Genomic DNA, 19,222 nt, shown 5'->3' on the forward strand with positions numbered 1-19,222 from the left:
CTAGACCTTGAAATAAGTTGCACGGATGGGCATTTGAAGTCTTCTCTTTTCCGAAAAAAGACGGACAAAAACACTATCCTTCACCACCGAAGTGCACATCCAAGAAGTTTGAGAGATAATCTGCCCTACGGGCAGTTACTTCGGATCCGAAGAAACTGCTCGGAGGTGACAGAATATGAGAAACACGCAACTCGTTTTTGCGAAGAGATGAGGAATCGGGGTACCCTAAGAAATTACTAAACAACTCCAAGAAAAGAGCACATTACACCCCTCGGGAGTGCTTACTTGAGAGAACGGTGAAACAAGATATGGATCGGCTGGTATGTGTGACAACTTTTGGACCAGACACACATAGAGTAAGGCAAATGGTCCTGAGAAACTGGCACCTGCTAGAAGGACTTGAATGTTCCTTTCCGCGACCGTTGTTCGCATATAAGAAAAACAAAAGCATTGGTCAGAACGTTATCAGAGCTGATGTGTTAACTCCCAAGCCCAAAAGTGACCTATTATCAATATGGGGCCTTAAGCCAATTGAAGGGCACCACAAGTGTGGGAATTGCATATCATGTGACTCTACAATTGAAGGGTCTGAGTTTGAACACAGGGGAGTCAAATGTAAAAATGTCAGTTTCTCGAATTGCAAGACACGAAATGTGGTTTATGCGATCATCTGCGCCTGCCAGAAGATGTACATAGGGAAAACAACCCAACAAGTTAACAGCCGGGTCACTCAACACAGATCAAGAATCAAAAGGAAAGTTGCGAGCGCTCCCATGGTCCAACACTTCCTGGATTTAAACCACAGTGAAATGGACTTTAAATGGACGGTACTCTGGACAATAGCGCCAACAGGCAATAAAGGTCCAATTGATATTGAAGAAACACTTCTTAGGAAAGAGGCATACCTGATTTTAAAATTCAATAGTACACAAAATGGAGTAAACTCACTCTCCGAAGTGTCTAGATTGTAATGCCACAATTGTGTGGGGCTCCACGGGGGGTGTGATGGCCCCCTTGACTGAAGGGTATAACATTGGGGAAGCTAAGTGGAACAGCGATGTTCCCGCAACGTGCAGGGCTTCGCGCACTCCCGCCATCTATAAACTACATATACCAGAACACCCACGGTCCCGGGACCGTCATTAGTTACCAGGTAACCGGGCCGCCGCCTTCCATAGTGAACGGAGCTTTAGCGAAAGCAAGTCGCAAAGAACAAGGTGAGCCATAAGAGGGTTTGAGGCATCTGAATGAAATACTGGTTTCTGTAACAGGGATAAAAACGCACTCCCCCTTTTTTTACCTTTTGAACAGTGCGTGACACAAGAGTACATAACGGGAATAACTACGTGGTTCGCCTAAACAGAACCCGAGCACAGAAAGTTGACAATGGAGTTAGCGGCTCCCTAAGCCCGCGGTGCACGTAAACAAGGTAGGATTGTTTCAATAATCTACCACACCAAGTTTAATTACGATATGAGCACAACAATAGTAACCCCACCCTCGCCTTCCCCCCAGGTCAAAAGCATCACCGCACCATAGGGGGAGCCCATACACGGACCATACAAACAGTTAAAGGTACGTCTCGCAGTGTTTTGGCAAGAGGTTACCGTAGGGCGAGTACTTAGCCTTACTCTAAAATGACAATTGATTCTAATTTCCTTCAGACTGCAGCTCCAAAAGATGCAGAAACAGCCATAGGACAACTACGGCTATTATTAAGGTAACATGGTATTTAAATGTAGGATACCAGAAGCGGAATAATAAAATGAGGCCATAGGAATTGACACTTACATAGTGTTCCCTTTCTCTTACACGCATACAGACAGAAGTGACAAGGCCCTGAAGAGAACCCATAACTACTGTTTGGAGTTCGAAACGCGTCGGCATGAAAGGAGATAAAAATCACCAACATTGAGAGCCCTTGACTCATAGCATTTATGTATTGTGATATCTCCTTCTAACTGTGACTTTGTCCAATACTGTTCCTAAGATTTCAATCATTGATGGTTATTGAGGCTTGAAAATTTGACTTGCCTTTTTTGAACAGTCTGAAACTGGTATAGATGTTTTGTTGTGTATTTTCTACTTTATGATTTTTTCTTCTCTTGATAAATGTTGTGTTGAAGTTGATGTACATTTCAGTTGATGTATATACATGTTATACGTGCAGTGTTCCTTCTCTGTCATGTGAATTCATGATTTTTCCCAAAAAAAAAAAAAGATTTGAAAATAAAGGTAAATAAATATACCTAACATATCTAACTAGAGTTGATGTGTTGCCTATAACTAAGGGCTAACGGAAAAAGTGGGGTGGCATCTTTAGTGCTAAAATATATATGTAAGGTCCAGCCTTCCCCATTACCTAAGGACCTAACTCCTTTTACCCTAAAACGCTGGAAATGTTGCCATCAGTGCGAAACAGGTGACTTCACCTAAAGTTGTGGACGTGTTGTATCAGTTGTCTTTTTTATATCAACTTTTTGTGTAGAGCTACTCTACCGTTTCTTAACTTCACTTGCACTTGTTAGTTTGCCAATTAATTGTCCTCAATGTATTGACGTGTGAATGATGGAACGCCGAGAATGAAACTCACCACGTTTAGATGACTTCATTATGTCAGCACTGAGCATTCAGCTCACTAAGCCATGATGCGATGGCTTGTTTATGAATGCATCACTATTGTCAAATAGCGAAATTGAGATGATATGAGAGATGAGCTACTTTGTCCAAGATCAGACAGTTGGTTTCCTCGGGCCGATCTTCTTACATCTGGCAGCTCACATTATGTTATGGAGTTTCTTTAGTGTGTTGTTGTATGCCTACATTGCCCTCAAATGCGTATTATTGTTATGTGATAACATTAGCACCTATTATACAGGGCGCTATGAAACAATTGAGTGCGTTTGGATGAGCTATAGAATAAACTTGTGTCATTGTTATTTTTTCCAATGCCTCTCGTTTCTGTAGTGCGTCTCAATCTGGATGTGTACCACTATTGTCACTGCCCTTGGTGTCAGTGACCCCTGTCTCCAGGACACAAGTTCTCAACAAGCATTTGCAATGCAATAGGTCTCACATTTACACGAGTTTGAGCTATTGGCATTGTAAATTACAATGCCTTTTATTTATGCTTTACAAAATAAAACATAAATAAAAGGCATTGTAATTTCCAATGCCAATAGCTCAAACTCTCGTAAATGCGATACCTATTGCCTTGCAAATGCTTGTTTCCAAAGTGGCCATATAGTGGGTTCCGGCCTCAGAAGAAAGAATTGAATGTTACTCCTGCTGGAACTCCTACTACTTCCTTGTGCTGGAGAAGTATGGATGCCTTCGTCCTATTTTATCTTTTTGCCCTCTCAACGCCTTCCTGTTGAACAACCAATTCAAGATGCTCATGTTAGGCCAGGTCCTGCCTTCTTTGGACCCTTCAGACTTCATGCTGCTGTTTGACCTGCAAGGACGTTTATTATTACACTCCTGTCCTTCAGCCCCACAGGCTTTGCCTGTGGTTCATTGTGGACCAGGAAATATTTCAGTTTGCAGTTCTCCACTTTGGCCTCACCAGTGCCCCTCGGATGTTCACAAAAGTGATGGTGTTGGTTGCAGCACATCGAGGGAGGTTGGGGTACCCACCTTCAACTACCTCGACAACTGACTTTTGAAGACAGGCTGACCCCAGGCAGTTGTCAACCACCTCCAGATGATGGCGAACGTTCCAACACTTCTGAGAAGTTGTCTTGCAGATTATTGCTAATAATGTTAAAAATTAATTTTGATGTACACTCCATTATATTTTTCTCTTATCTTGGTCTTGCCTCTGTGGGCATGTAAGCTAATGCTTGTGTATAGGTTAGCAACTGGTATGGCCCAATGTCATCTTTAGCAGTGCTGGGAGTTTTTCAAATTTAGTCTGGCACCTCATTGCAGTACCTAGATGCTCTGGGAGCTATGCAAAGTTTTCTAGTCTAGTCTGACTCATAGGGAAATTCAGATGTTGAGGAATCTGTGAGTAGAACATTTTTTCTTATGATAAGTAACTTGTGCTTGAGAAACTACTCCCGAATAAGGCCCCGGGTCTGGAAAAGCTCCCTGGAGATCTCTTTCGCTCTCAGCCTAATATCTGGGCCCCATATTTGATGGTCCTGTTCAATGCTGTCTTACAGGGCTCCCCAGTACCTGAGACCTGGCTGGGAGCCGAGATTGTTCCAATTTTTAAAAAGGGCTGTCCGCTCGCCCCATCAAATTATAGACCAATTAGTTTACTCGACACGACCCAGAAGCTGATGGGCCTAATCCTGTTGGAGAGATTATTGGGCTGGATGGAGGAAAACAAAACTCTGACCACCCTCCAAGCCGGTTTTAGATCAGGGGTCTCGACTCTGGACCAGGTCTTTCGACTCCAGGTCCTATACTGGAAAACTGCAAGAGTAGAGGGTGGCAGCCTCTACCTAGTTTTTGTGGACCTGCGGGCCGCATTTGATCTGGTCCCTAGGGAGAGGCTCTGGACATTGTGTTGGAGGAACTTGGTCTCCCTCCTTACTTACTAGATGCCCTAACCCGACTTTATACCGGGAACTACGCCCAGGTGAGGTGTGGGAAAAACGGGGAATTATCCGATCGCTTCCCTGTTACCCGGGGCGTACGCCAGGGATGCGTACTGGCCCCTACTCTCTTTAGCTTGTATGTTAATGGCCTGATAGATAGACCTAATTGTGTCAGGGATAACGATGCTCTTCGCCTGGCTACTGGTAGGGTGCCCGCTCTGATGTTTGCGGACGACACCTTGTTGTTGTCACGGACATCATCGGGCATCCAGCGGGTTCTGGACGGGTTTGTTTCTTTCTGCGCCTCGCGGGGTTTGGAGATCAACTTGGAGAAAACCAAGTTCATGATCTTCAACCCCCCGAGGCACACCCGCCCAAACCCCACATTGAATGGAACCCCACTTGAGCGAGTTAAGACCTTTATATACCTGGGGGTGACTTTGACCGAACACTTTACATGGGACCATCAAGTCTCTAAATCCTCCTTGAGACTTACACAGATTATGGGTGGCGTAGGCAGACTCCATAGCGCCTCAACCTTTAAACCGGCTACCCCTGCCCTAGAGATATACAAAACACAGGTCAGGTCTGCAGCCTTGTATGCTGCTGAACTCTGGGGACACACTAATGCATGTAATTTATTGAAAGTCGAGCAGTCTTTCATGCGACATCTGTTTGGTCTTCCACAAAGCACGCCCCTGCTACCATTACGCTTGGACCTGGGTCTGGAACCTATTACTGACCTGGTGGCTGCTCGACCTCTGCTCTATTGGAGAAGGCTCTGGTCTGTGCCGGGGCTTGAACCGTTTAGAGCAGAATTCAATACTTTCTGGGGGCAGCTAAAGAACAAGAATATACCTTGGTTGGTACATGTTAAGAAGCTCCTTTACCAAATTGGTCTCCCCCAACTTTGGGATACACCGGAGGACAGCTGCACGAGGATGCAAAGGACTGTACTGGTGGCAGCTGTAAAATCGTATAACCTCAAACTGCTACACTGTTCTACTTCCCTGGGCAGATTGTCCACTGAGTTCCTCACAACAAAAGTTGAATACAGGATGGAGGTGTTTTTGGACCTGGTGCAGCCTCCACTGGCAAGAAAACTATATATTCAACTAAGGCACGGCTCTTTACCGGTTGGGGAATTGACATCCAGATGGGCAAAAACGACAAAGGCTAACTGCCCTGCCTGTAATCACGCCAGGGAAGACATTGTACATATTCTCTTTTTCTGTCCAGCATACAGTGAAATTCGGAAATGCTGGATTATCCCATTTTGCAAAGATTTGGGTTTCAGACACTGTGTACACGCTTGTAGAGTGCTAACCTATGACACTGCCCCTCTCATTGTTTTTGCCGTCTCCCGGTTTTTACTTTGCATGTGGCCGAGAAGAACTGTATTTATCCACAAGAAATAATGAACCACTGCTTTTATGCTTTATTACTCCTTTGATAACCAAAGTTTAATAATTTTTTTAACTCTGAAGTATTTATGTTTTATTATTGTGCCTGTACATATTTTATTGCACTTTTATGGTCTTTGACCGAAATAAAGTTATCAAAGTGAAGCTTCACAGGCACCTCTTCTATCATGTGTGTAACGGGCGCAAAAGCCACATTGTACTGCATAAAACAAGCTTGTGTAAAGTGGCTGGCAGCATAAAAGATAGAATAGTAACTGAGTAGATTCTTGTATTGTTTTTGCAGACTCGTGCTGCGTTACGAGTAAAGCTGCAGATGGTAGTGACAGTACGGTGAAGTCTGATGGTGAGTATTTTATGGGGAAGGGTGTAGGGTATATGTCCTGTTGTCAATGTTTTCAGCTAATTGTATGGTATTGATTTAGCTAGTACAAAATACTGGTTTTGCCCAATGTGCTGCCCAATGTTTGCTAAGTAGAGCTGGGCATGCCAAACAAGGATGGAGTCAAGTTTCTGCTCTGGCTCAACCCTTGTCAATGAGGACAGGCAAGAGCCCTTTACCCTCGCAAAAGCAGTTTTAAAAAGAGAAACCCATTAAAAGTGGAACAGCCAAGCTGATGATATGCTAAAAGATATTTTTCTGATGTCTGTGTCTGTCACGTCCACCTGACAGAGTGGTCTTAAAAGGCGGCGTATATAAAGAAGGCAGAAGCATGTCCGCACAGCTGAACCATCGAAGTAGGTTATGGCTTTCAATACATCTTTTCTTTCCTTGTACTGAGCACGTTGTGCGCTAGGAGGTGCCTGGCTTCCACGACGAGGGCGCCATATTGGAAAGGTTTTCCTTCCCATATTTTTCTTTTGTATTAATCTAATTTACCAGTAAGACCCAGAGAGCAGGAAAGCCTGCTCCCTGAGTCTGGGGTTGCTGGACCCTGGTTTAAAGTCTCTGTTGTTTTCCCTATGTTTTGCCGAGTGCTTTTAGAGCGCTAGGACACGCCCACCTGACCGAGTGATCTTGAATAGGGGCGTATATAAAGAAGGCGGAAGCGCTTTCTCGCCGAAGGCAAGCCCGTCTGCGCCCATCCGCTCTGAACGCGCTTAGCGCCACCCCACATCTTTTAAATCGGACACTCCATTCATTTTAAAGTACTCCAGGGCTGAGCTACTCGCTTTAAACACCAGAAGTAAGGGCACTGCTTCTTTGTGCCTAACGTTTTACAAGTCCCCTAAATCAACCTTTTTTACCTGCCACAATTGAAAGAACTCTCTCCCCCAAATTGTTTATCGAGCAATCAAGCCCAATAGGCCCCAGAAACTGGCAAACACTAAGAGGTCCGAAGCAAAACCGCTGCAATGTTTATTGCTAAATGCTAGATCGCTAGTAGAACATAGCACGGAATGTGCAGTACTAATGGAAGCTCATAATATAAAACTGGCCTGTATAACTGAATCCTAGACAAACGCTGATGCATCAAAACCCGATTTGGTTAATGCTATCCCACCTGGGTATCTATGCCATATACAGAATAGGCCGATTAAGAGGGGTGGGGGGTTAACTGTGATCTATCATAGTTCATTAAATGCTGCCTTTTAAATAGCCTCTATCCCGGCTCCCAAAGCACTTTCCTTTAGCCTTTCCCTTCAACACTCCTTTAAGGGCATCTTCCTGTAAAGACCACCAGGACCCAGTAATACATTTTTAACCACGGTTGGAACCTTATTAGAAGTTAGTTCACCATGCTTGGTGATTTTAATTTTTACCTCAAAACCCCCACTGAGGTCGACACAGCTGCACTTCTTGAAATGATGAACAATGCAGATTTAATTCAGCATGCCCAAGGTCCGACCCATGCTGCTAAACACACTTTGGATGGCATTTTTTCTAACCATCCTCAGCTAGGCTGTACGGGCCTGCTGCCACTTGCCTGGTTGGACCATGCAGCAATTCAGTTTGAGTTGACCCTCCCGGACCAACACTACAACATTGAGACCCCGAAAAGTCATGTCGCTTTGAGAGCATGGAACAAAATTAAGAGAACACAGTTAGGCCATCTCACCAAAACCGCCAACCCACTACCTGTGGAGGTTGAGGAGGCCACTACCTATTACACAGAGTGGGTGGTAGAGAAAGACCAGTATAAAAAAGTCTCACGGTTTATAAAAGGCTCCTACTTAACACTCAAAGAGCATTCTTTGCAAACCAAACCAAGATGGCAAAAAATTTAACTAAAGAACTTTTTAAGATCGTTTAAAATTAGCTTCCCCGTGTCCATCCAAAATTCCTAGTAGCCAAGTACTATGCGAGGAAATTGCCACTTTCTTTTTGTATAAGGTAGAGCAACATTTTTCATCTTTTAGCCTATCCTCTATAGGAGGCAGGGAGGTCCTATCCTCGGTGGCCAAAAAAATTAAAGACCCAGTGCCCACTGTCGACCGTTTCTCACATTTGTCCATTAAAGATACTCTTAATTTACTCTCCTCTATCTGATCAGGTTCCCCATATGACCCATGTCCAGTCTCTGTGATGGAAATTAGCTCCAGAACCCATTGCAACCTCACTTACCTCCCTTTTTAATGCCATGTTTCAGTCAGTGTTGTAAGTAGGGGAAAACCCAATCAACCCTTGTAGGCTTGGGCACTAGATATTTAAGGTCAAAGTATGCTACAAGGGACTTATTTCAGAAGGTAGTCAATCTTAGTTATGAGTCGTACATATGTAACACACTCAAAAGAATCCACAGGATATCATGCTTAGTAAATATTTGAAATAAATCAGTGGAAGGTAAAAAGAGAACACACAGAGAGAGAAAATATATTCAGAAAATTTTACTGATGGAAAATAAAATTTGGGAGACAGATACCAAAAAATGAATTCAAGCAGCAGTCATGAACAGAGATAAACAATAGTTACTCTACAGTTCACAACTAAAACATCAAACTCCTGGTGAATATAACAGACAACCAAAAATAATTAATAGAAAAATGGTCGTGTGTTTGTGCCAACGCAACGTTTCTGGAGATGATGGAGGTGTCGACGTTTCGGTCTAATGGGCAGTTGTCATGTAGACCATCATCAGGACAGAATATTTAATTGCTGAAAAAACTCCCTGAAATTTCTGATCGATCTGTATTCAGATTACGGTGAGCGGCAAGGGATGTGGAGCACAGTATCTACTGAACTGGAATCTTAAGTCTGGGATATCAGGGCCACTTCTGTTGACCAATTTTGAGCAGCAATAAGTTGAACAGCGTTTTTAAAGCATTCAATCACGCGGACACACGAGTAGCGTCTTCCGTCTGTTAGCCGGTAAATCAAATGTTTCAGTCAGGGCATTCCCCAAAGCATGGAAGACAGCATCCATTCTTCCGCTGCTGAAAAAACATAATCTAGAACCCAAGGATCCTAATCATTTCAGGCCAATTTCCCAGCTTCCACTGCTGGCAAAATTGGTGGAGAAAGCCATGAATATACAGCTTAGTGCTTTCCTTCAGGAAAATCACATCTTCGATCTCACTCAATATGACTTTAGGGAAAGCCACAGTACAGAGATGTCCCTTATTAAATCAACCAAATAAATAAGAGAACCTTGGATCTAGGAGGCAACTCAACGATAATCATGCTGGATTCTTCTCTGTGGCCTTCGATACGGTCCACCATGATCTGCTGATGGACCGTCTGTTGTCCGGCGGGATTCAGGGCAAGGCTTGTATGCTACTGAAATCTTTTCTGAAAGATAGAACACAAATAGTGGCCATGGACAAATATTGTTCTAAACCTTTTTCCTTACCCTGCGGGGTGCCGCAGAGGTCGTCCCTCAGTCCCACCCTTTTTAACATGTATGTCTCTTTCTTGGCCCAACTCATTATATCATTTGGCTTTAAACTAACCTCATACGCGGATGACATGCAAATTGTGGTGTCTCTGCTTCCAGGCCACAAATCGGAGAGGAGCAAGAGATTTCATGACTGTATGAAAACAGTTAAAACTTAGATGACACAGAATTGCCTGAAACTAAATTCGGGCAAAACTGAGGTCATCATTTTGGGAAGTAATGCCAACTTCTGGCCTCTGGGTTGTGGCCGGAAGAACTGGGCACCCTTCCAATGCCTACTAGAAAAGCAAAACAACTGGGAATTTTCGTGGCTGACAGGCTTACTTTTGGGGATCCGGTAAACACTGTTGCATCAGCCACCTTCCAATCCCTCAGAATGATCAAAAAAATAATGCCTTTTCTGCCAGAGGAAATCCAATGGATTGTAATATCTCTTATTCCATCAAAGTTGGACTATTCTAACGACCTCTACCTGAACATTCAAAAGCAACACTAAAAAACTCCAATTACTGCAGAACGCAGCAGCAAGGCTGCTTACTGGCATGCCAAAATTCGAATCCGTCCCCAGAGAAATTAAAAGACTGCACTGGCTTCCAGTTAGACCACGGGATGCGTTTCATATACCTATGTACTGCTTTTAAAGCACTCTGTGGAAAAGGATCAGACCATCTCAAACATCGATTCAAATGGTATGTTCCTAGAAGAACTCTCCGCTCCTTAGGAGCAAAGATGGTGACAGTACCCCCGTTAAATAGTAACCTGGGGAGGTAAAAGTTTTGTCACCTACACCGCTAGGGCCTGGAATGAACTCCCTTTCCACATTAGAGCCGCCTCTGATTTAATGTCGTTTAGAAAGGCACTAAAACTTGACTTTTCAGTATGTTGGTTTCATTGTCATACTTTAATTCGATAATATCAGTTAGCTCCAGGACACCCCAGGGTAACCGTTGTGCTTTATAAATTTAAATAACATAACCTCACGTAGTCATGTGTAAATACCATAGGTTTCTGGTTAGATCGTATCCACCATTGGGATGTATTTTTGAGAAATTACCCATATCAAGTGTATGTTCTGTACTTGTGGCTGATTGATAGTATGATATTGCACTTCAGATTATTATTTATTTATTTGCTGGTTTATGTAGCGCTTGAATCAACTCCCAGTGGAGTATCTCTGTGCTTTTGGAGCCGGTCGAACAGAGGGTGTGGATAGAGTAAGTACTAGATCCCATTTCTGAACAGTACGGTTTTCAGTTGTCTCCTGAATTTGAGATGTTCTGTACACTGTCTCAGAGACAGAGGAAGTTTGTTCCATAATGTGGGTCCTGTTATTGATAGTGCTTTGCTCCCATGTCTAGCCTTTTTAGCACGGGGCACCACTAGAAGAAGATTGTTGCTGGACCTGAGAGAACGAGTTGGAATATAAGGAACTAATTTGTTTTCAAGGTAGGCGGGCCCTTGTCCATTTAGACATTTTTGTATCAAACAACATATTTCAAATTTAGTTCTCTTCCGGATTAAAAGCCAGTGTAGTTGCTCAAGGAGGGGCTTAGATGCAGTTCTCGGGGGGACATTGAGAACTAGGCTGGCCGCCGTGTTCTGAATAACCTGGAGCTTGGCCAGCTCACCTTTGTTGGCAGAGAGCAGCAGGCCGTTGCAATAGTCAATCCGACTTAAGACAAGTGCCTGAACTAGAGTTCTCCTAAAGGAATCCGGTAGTAGAGGGAAAACTTTGCGTAACAGGCTAATGGTGTGGAAGCATGAACCTGAGATGTAGTTGTATGCAAGATCCTTTCCCGTTTACTTTCATTGTACCCCTTGTTTAATGTTACGCTATGTCCATGTATAGTATTATTATTTCCCTGGATTGTATGTTCTGTTCCCCTTAATTTTATTCATGCAGGTATCATCCTGCATCCATGGTGTCTCACTTCCCTGGTAATAGATTAAAAATCTGTCCTTCTCTCAAATGCTAACTTGTTCTCATATGATCTGAGCTGTAGGCATCCTGGCCTAATTGTCGGTTGTATTTACCTTACAAATTGGCTACAAGGAATGTTGTCATTCAAACCCTCTGTATGCATTTTGAGTTTGAAAACCCACCGTTCTTTTTTAGGTCTCGCCTACGCAGCGTGCATGCGCTGCATAGGAGGGCCTTTAGCCGTCGCTCTGCTCATTTTCAAGCACACACTTGTGCTTGTGGTGGCATCTACCTTGCGGGAGCGAGCAGCGGCGGGCCACAAGCACAAGTGCAGTGCTTAAAAAGTGAAGACTGCGCACGCAAAGAAGGGCACAGTAAACAGTGAGCACGCATCTGTGCTCCTCTTACCACCGGTATCGTCCGTTGAGGCTCCTGCTCTTCCTCGGTCCTCCGTGTCCTGCAGCAGAGGAAATGTCACTCGGTCTTCAAGGCGCTGTTGGACTCCCAGTAAGGACTGCGGCCGCACAGAAGGAGGCGAGCTCTAGTCTCCCTTCATGACCTTTTCCCCTTTCTTCTTACCTGTCCTTCCTCAATTCCGCTGCCTCTCTACTGTGTCCCTTCACCACACATTGTTACCCCGGCCTTGTCCTGTCTCCGGAGTTTCCTCCCGACTCTCTTGTGCTCTTTTACTCCCTCGTCTACCATGTCTTTCTCTGCTGTCTGAAGCCTCTTCTTTTCACCCTTTATCAGCTTAAATCACCCGCTCCTTTGCCCACGGTCCTTATTCCTATATTTCCATCCCTATCCCTATCCCTACCCCATATATAACTTTGTTCTCCCTCTGACATCTGGCAGCAAGGACAAGTCTCGGATAGCAAACCAAAATGAAGCCCTGGCCCTCCAGTCAATCCTAAACATCAGAGGCAACACTCAGTGTGTGGACTGTGACATGCAGAGTAAGTACACTCCTGTAATGAACATGGCAGGGGGCTCCCCTTGGTGCTGCCTGTACCATGTGTTATGTGAGGTGTAAGGGAAGAAGCTGCTCTGGGGCACAAGACATGACTCGTACGTGGAAGTGTGCTCAGTTTGTTTCGTACTCCTCGTATACTTTGTGTGCCACTACGAAGTATCTTTACTCTGGTGCGTCCTCATTAGATGTTCACATGTAGCTTTTGTAAATGCTGCCTTTCGTATTGTGGGAAATGATGTTTCTTTGCAGTTTTGCATCAACCTTTTATTCCTAGGGAACTCTGCAAAAATATTTTGTCAATTGTAAATTCATATAATGGATCTCATTTCTTTTCTAACTGTAAATATTACTAATTTTAAGTTGGCCGATGTAGTAACTTTTGGTTGATTACTGTGGTAAGCCAAATGAGCTGTGGTCCAGTCTAGCTGTTCAAACGCTAAAGGCTGCATTGTTGCAATGTTTGGATTGTCTCACTGAAGTAATATATTTTCCCATACCATGTTGTTCTCAAAGCACTTGCTGATCTCGGAGTGTGATGAAAGGTATGTATACAACAAAATTATGACCTTGATGTCCTCTTCAAACTGCAGAGCAGGAAACATTCCTAGCAGCTTAGATGTCTCAGTGAGTTGAACGTTTACTGCTGGCATCTCGTCTGACCTGTCGGTTACTGGTCTGACTATCGGTACGGCCACCTCAGCCTTTCCCACTTGAGGTTGATAATTGTGCAATTAGCTTACTTAATTGCACACCTAATTGACCCACAAAATAGGCACACAAATCATAATCCTAATTGGTGCAACAATATCAAGTGTTGCATGGCTTAACACTTATAAGGTCCCAAAGGCGAGACCTATTGGCTATGCCAATGCTTGTTAAACCGTTTTGATTTGAAATTGCCTGTTCCCTCTTTGGATTCCAGGATGACCCAGTGGAAGTCATGTACCGTATGTTTCTTTTCCATGTAGTTTACTGACATTTTAGTTGTTAAATGTGCACATCTAAGGTTACTGCGGTGCTCACAGATCCTAGCTTTTATCTTGTTGTTATCCCTATGTAGTGGAGACCACAGGGGCATGTGATCATGTATACTACTCTTTGTGTGTTACAGTTGGTGCATTTTCTTAATTGCCATGACATCTGGTTGTTGAAGGTCAATGTCTTAGTTGGTTTTGTCAAGTGGCAAACTGTAACAGGAGCGGGTGTTTGGGACACAGGTACAGGAGTGAGGGGCAACAGACGTGCTTTAGTCAATGCAGGTTTTATTGACTCCAAAAGAAAATCAGTGCAAGTCTTTCGATTGGGGATGGGTCTGCGGGGTGAACGGCTTCGGGTGTTCCTCCTACTTCTAGGCTTGACAGTCTCAGTCCTACGATAGCTGTCCTGGCTTCGTCGGGGCTTGCTGTCCTCGGGGTCCGTCTTTGCTTTCGACTCTCTGGACCATAAACAAAACAAAAGAAAGCAGTACATGAGATCAGTGTCCTACACGGTACCGCTAAGGGGAAAAGGAGTGAGGAGATACCACAACCCGTGCGCCGATACTATATACAAGTGTAGGGACGGGTGTGTTCAGGAAAGGGGAACCGGGACAAGGGGGAAACCACTAATGTACAATGGAGCCGCCCTTTCGTCCCACCCAGCCCCTGATCTTATTACGCACCTGGACAGCCACACACCTCCCCCGGGTGAGTGGCTGGGCGGCTCGTGGGTACGTTGGCCTCCAGGCGTCTCCTCCGTTTTCGGGATTGCTTCTTCTCTCTCCAGCACCTCGGTTCTTCTCGTCTCCTTGTTCCTTCGACCGCTCCTCTTCTCTTCGACCTCCCTCGTTCTCTTCACTCCGGGTGTACAAGCACACCTGGTCTCCCGGCACTTCCGTATTTGACGGCAACGCGTCGTCTTGTCCCGCCCACTCGTACTCAGAGTGAGAGTTAAAAGGCCAGTCACACTCACCCTCCATGCGTGAGTCAGTCTCGTATTCGGTCCCTCGATAGTCTATCTGCTGTGGAAGACAAGAGGAGGGGGGAGTGATTGAGGGGTCTCTCAGTGTTCCAGAGTTCTGTACAGGGACCTCCATAGTGACGGGTCGAGTTGGCAAGGCCGCCCGGTTACACACCTCCCCCATAGGACGCTCACGTTCGGGGAGCGGATGTCTCGATAGGAAATCTGCCCCCACATTCTCGGAACCCTTCCTATGTCTTACTGTGAATGAATATGGTTGTAGGGACAAGAACCACCTCATCACCCTAGCGTTATTGGATTTGTTCCGTGACATCCAGAGCAAGGGGGTGTGGTCTGTGTACAGGGTAAACGGGTGCACCTCTAGGTAGTAGGAGAGCTTATCAACGGCCCATTTAACAGCCAAACATTCTTTTTCTATGGTCGCATACTTGAGTTCACGGGGAACAACTTACAGATCACATACAAAATTGGGTGGTCGAGTCCATCTGGTCCTACCTGTGAAAGAACGGCCCGATACCATAATCCGAGGCAACTGTGTGCAGTGTAAATGGCTTGGAGAAGTCAGGGGAGGAAAGGATGGGGGTGGACGTGATGATGTGTTTGAGGTGTTGGAAAGCCGCATGCATGGCTTCTGTGGGAACAATGGATGTGGTAGACTTTCCGGGGTGTCTTAACGAATCTGAAAGGGGGGCTGCTATGTTTGAAAATTGTGGGATGAAGCGGCGATGATATCCCACTAGCCCGAGGAAAGCTCTCAACTCTTTTCGGTTTACTGGGAATGGAGTGTCCGCTATAGCCCGTATTTTCTCTATCTGTGGCTCGATGAGCCCATGGCCCAATACATATCCGAGATATTTCACCTTTGGATAGGCGACTTTCGACTTCTTTGAATTGATCTTCAATCCTGCTTTTTCCAGGGCTTTAAACACCTCATGTAGATGGTGGACATGTGTTGACCATGATGGACTATGGATGACTATATCGTCCAAGTAAGCCGATGCAAAACCAGACACATCCTTCAGGACCGTGTTCATAAGGTGCTGGAAGGTGGCAGGGGCCCTGTGGAGTCCGAAAGGGAGGACGGTGAACTCGAAGTGCCCCTCATTGGTGCTGAACGCGGTTTTCCTTCGATTGTCGTCCCTGAGGGGCACCTGCCAGTAGCCCTTGGTGAGGTCCAGCGTGGTGATATATTGGGCATCCCCCAATCGCTCAATTAATTCATCCACTCGCGGTATGGGATACGCGTCGAAGTTGGATATTTCATTTAGGGCCCTGAAGTCCATACAAACCGGCGCGATCCGTCCGGTTTGGGAATCATGACTATTGGACTGGACCGATTACTTTTGGAGGGCCGAATGACCCCTAGGTCTAATATGTCCTCCACTTCCTTCTTTATCGCTAGTCTTATGGATGCCGGAACTCTGTATGGCTTGATCTTAACGATTTTACCGGGGGCTGTATCGATGCAGTGTTCCGCCAAAGCAGTTCTCCCCGGGATATTGGAAAAAAGGGTGTCGTGTCGTTGTAGCAGCTCCTGTAATTCTTCTTTCTGATGGAGGGTCAGTTCATCATTGACAACTAATTGCTCTCGGGTGGAGGTATCCGGTACGGCAGAGGCCAAATGAACTCTGGAAGGCAGGGGACCCAACCATTTTTTTTGTAAATTGCTATGATATACCTGCGTTTTGTTGGGCCCTATCTGGAGCTTGTAGCTGGTTCTTCCTATGGCCTCGATGACTTTATGGGGACCCACTTATTCGGCTCGGAATTTCTGTGTTGAAGAGGGAAGAAGGATCAGCGCACAGTCATTTATTTTCAGATGTCTCCACCTCTTGCCTTTGTCATATGACGTTTTCTGTCTTCGCTGGTTTTCTTCTAGATGGTTGTATGCCAGGTCACGTAGCTTTCCCAGCCTGGATTTCAAACTTTGGGCATACTCCAAGGTATTAGCGGTCTCCTCCGGTATCTCATTTTCCCATACATCCTTGGTCATTTCGATCAGAGAGCGTGGTTGTCTGCCGTATAGTAGTTCGAACGCTGAAACGCCCGTACTGCTTTGGCGTTGTCCCCTTATAACATAAAGGGAGAGGGGCAGGATTTGGTCCAACTCAGCCCCACTGACCTCCTACATTTTTCTGAGGGGCGTCTTGAGAGTTCGGTTATACCGTTCCACAAGGCCATCCGTTTGGGGGTGGTACACAGAAGGGCTTATCTGATGTATGTCGAGGTTTTTACAGACTTCCTTCATGAGTTTGGAGACGAACGGCGTGCCTTGATCGGTGAAGATTTCTTTTGGACATCCTACCCGGCTGAATAATTCAATCATCCGCTCTGCAACTTGTTTTGTAGTAGCCGTGGTTAAAGGAAAGTCCTCCGGAAAACAGGTGTCGTAATCGACCATTACTAGTACATGTGGATACCCTTTTCGGGTCTTGGGCAGCGGGCCGATGAGGTCCATCCCCACTCTCTCGAAGGGCTTTCCTATGATGGGTAGTGGTTGTAAAGGGACTGATAGGGGTTCCGTCATGTTAATCTTCTGGCAGATGCTACATTCTTTACAATACACTGACGTATCCTTGTAGATACCCGGCCAGTAGAAATGCCTGAGGATGTTTTGGGTGGTCTTTTCCGTTCCTGTATGTCCGGCCAGCAAGTTGCTATGAGCAAAGAATAAGACTTGGTTACGAAAGGATACAGGTACCAGCAGTTGAGCTTCCACATCAGGGCTTCCTTGTCTGTACAGGAGATCATGTCGTATTATGAACCGGGGATATCTATCGGGTTGTGTCCTTGTCCCTGGTGGGCTTGTTCCCAGGCATTGAAAAGGGTAGGGTCATTGGATTGGGCGAAGCGAAAGCTCCTGTCTAATACCCATGGTTCCGGAGAGAGCATAGCGGGGCAAGGGTCTCGGGGTAGGGCTGGCACGAGTGAATGTCCTTCTGTCTACTCTATGCTTTTCTTAAACATGGTCAGAAAGCGCGGGTTATCCTTCCCTATGATTAGGTCTTCGGGTAAGGAAGACAAAACCCCCACCCTTACCGTCTGGGTCTCTCCCTCCATGAGTTGTATGGGTATGTTCGCGAGGGGGTAAGGTCGGATATCGCCATGCACACATCTAATGTTAACCATTTGTTTGGGCAAATATTGGGAAAGGGTGACATGTTTGGTCTGTATCACTGACTGCCTACACCCCCCGAGTCTAGCAAGGCAGATATAGAGGTCCTGTTCACCCTGACACTTACTCTGTAGGAGCCCCCCATCTCAGCCGAGAAGAAGACGGATTTGGGGAGGTATCCCACCTCCATCGGTTCCTCTTGGGTTCTTCGTTTGGGACAGTGACGAGCGATGTGTCCCCAGTTGCTACAATCGAAGCATTGGAGTCCTGTTGCTCCGGAATTCTCGGGTTTCCATGGTCTAGGTCTAGGGAATTCCACAGGACGTTGATTCTTCTTTTCCGGTTTGGGAGCCGTCTTGTTTGGCTTGTCGTTGTCCCATCCAGGGTTTCGAGGCTGAGCCCTGGCAAAAGTAGCGGCCATGTCTATGGCCTGGGCGGTCGTTAGATTGTGGTGCTGACGAAGCCATCTTTGCGTGGCATAGGGAAGGGCCTCTAAATACTGTTCCAAGTATATTCGGTCCATTATTTCCTCTTTGGAGCTACTAGAGGGTGTTAGCCATTTGTCAGCGGCCATCTTTAATCTTACAAATAGTGTCTTGGGATTTTCTCCGGGGCACCCCTTTACTTTCTGAATCTCAACCTATAGGCCTCGGCGTCCAGGCCTCGGTGGTCTAAGATAATCCGTTTCACTTCTGCGTACTGGGTGTCCCCTGTGGGGTTCGCGACCTGGTAGGCCGCTTGGGCTTCCCCCACCAGGAGGGGGGCTAGGATGAATGGCCACTTAACTATGGGCCACCCACATGCTCTGGCGGCCCGTTCAAAATTCAGAAGGAAGGAGTCGGGGTCCTCCCCTGGTTGGTACTTCTGCAGGGATATGGCTGCTGAGCCATGGGGTATGACTCTTTCAACATTGCTCTCACGTGAGGTGGGATCTACCCATGGTTGCGGGGTTCTGGCTGCCAACGCTTCTTTTAGCAGATCCCGATCGGCTTGGGCCAAGCTGAGCTGCTGTTCTGCGACCCACTCAAGCCGCTCCTGTCCCTTAGCCAATTGCTCGATGACGGTCTCCATCTTTCGGGTGCAGATGGTGTCTATGCCCGCATTCTCCACCACTGTAATGGGAGCGGGTGTTAGGTACACAGGTACAGGAGTGAGGGACAACAGACGTGTTTTAGTCAATGCAGGTTTTATTGACTCAAAAAGAAAATCAGTGCAAGTCTTTCGATTGGAGATGGGTCTGCGGGGTGAACGGCTTCGGGTGTTCCTCCTACTTCTAGGCTTGACAGTCTCAGTCCTACGATAGCCGTCCTGGCTTCGTCGGGGCTTGCGGACCTCGGGGTCCGTCTTTGCTTTCGACTCTCGGGACCATAAACAAAACAAAAGAAAGCAGTACGTGAGATCAGTGTCCTACACTGTACCGCTAAGGGGAAAACGAGTGAGGAGATACCAC

At 45.9% G+C, this 19,222-nt stretch overlaps 1 protein-coding gene across 3 annotated transcripts in view; it reads left to right on the forward strand.

Moving 5' to 3' along the window:
• Positions 1-19,222, forward strand: part of LOC147706848 (exportin-5-like) — a 1,626,836-nt gene that overhangs the window by 1,283,576 nt on the left and 324,038 nt on the right. For all 3 annotated transcript variants that reach the window (XM_086926008.1, XM_086926006.1, XM_086926007.1), the window contains one exon: positions 6,255-6,314. In XM_086926008.1, coding sequence (XP_086782134.1) covers positions 6,255-6,314 — 60 coding nt within the window. The remainder of the gene's footprint in view (positions 1-6,254; positions 6,315-19,222) is intronic.

Source organism: Lissotriton vulgaris, chromosome 6 (assembly GCF_964263255.1).
Source record: "Lissotriton vulgaris chromosome 6, aLisVul1.2, whole genome shotgun sequence".
Classification (NCBI taxonomy): Eukaryota; Metazoa; Chordata; class Amphibia; order Caudata; family Salamandridae; genus Lissotriton; species Lissotriton vulgaris.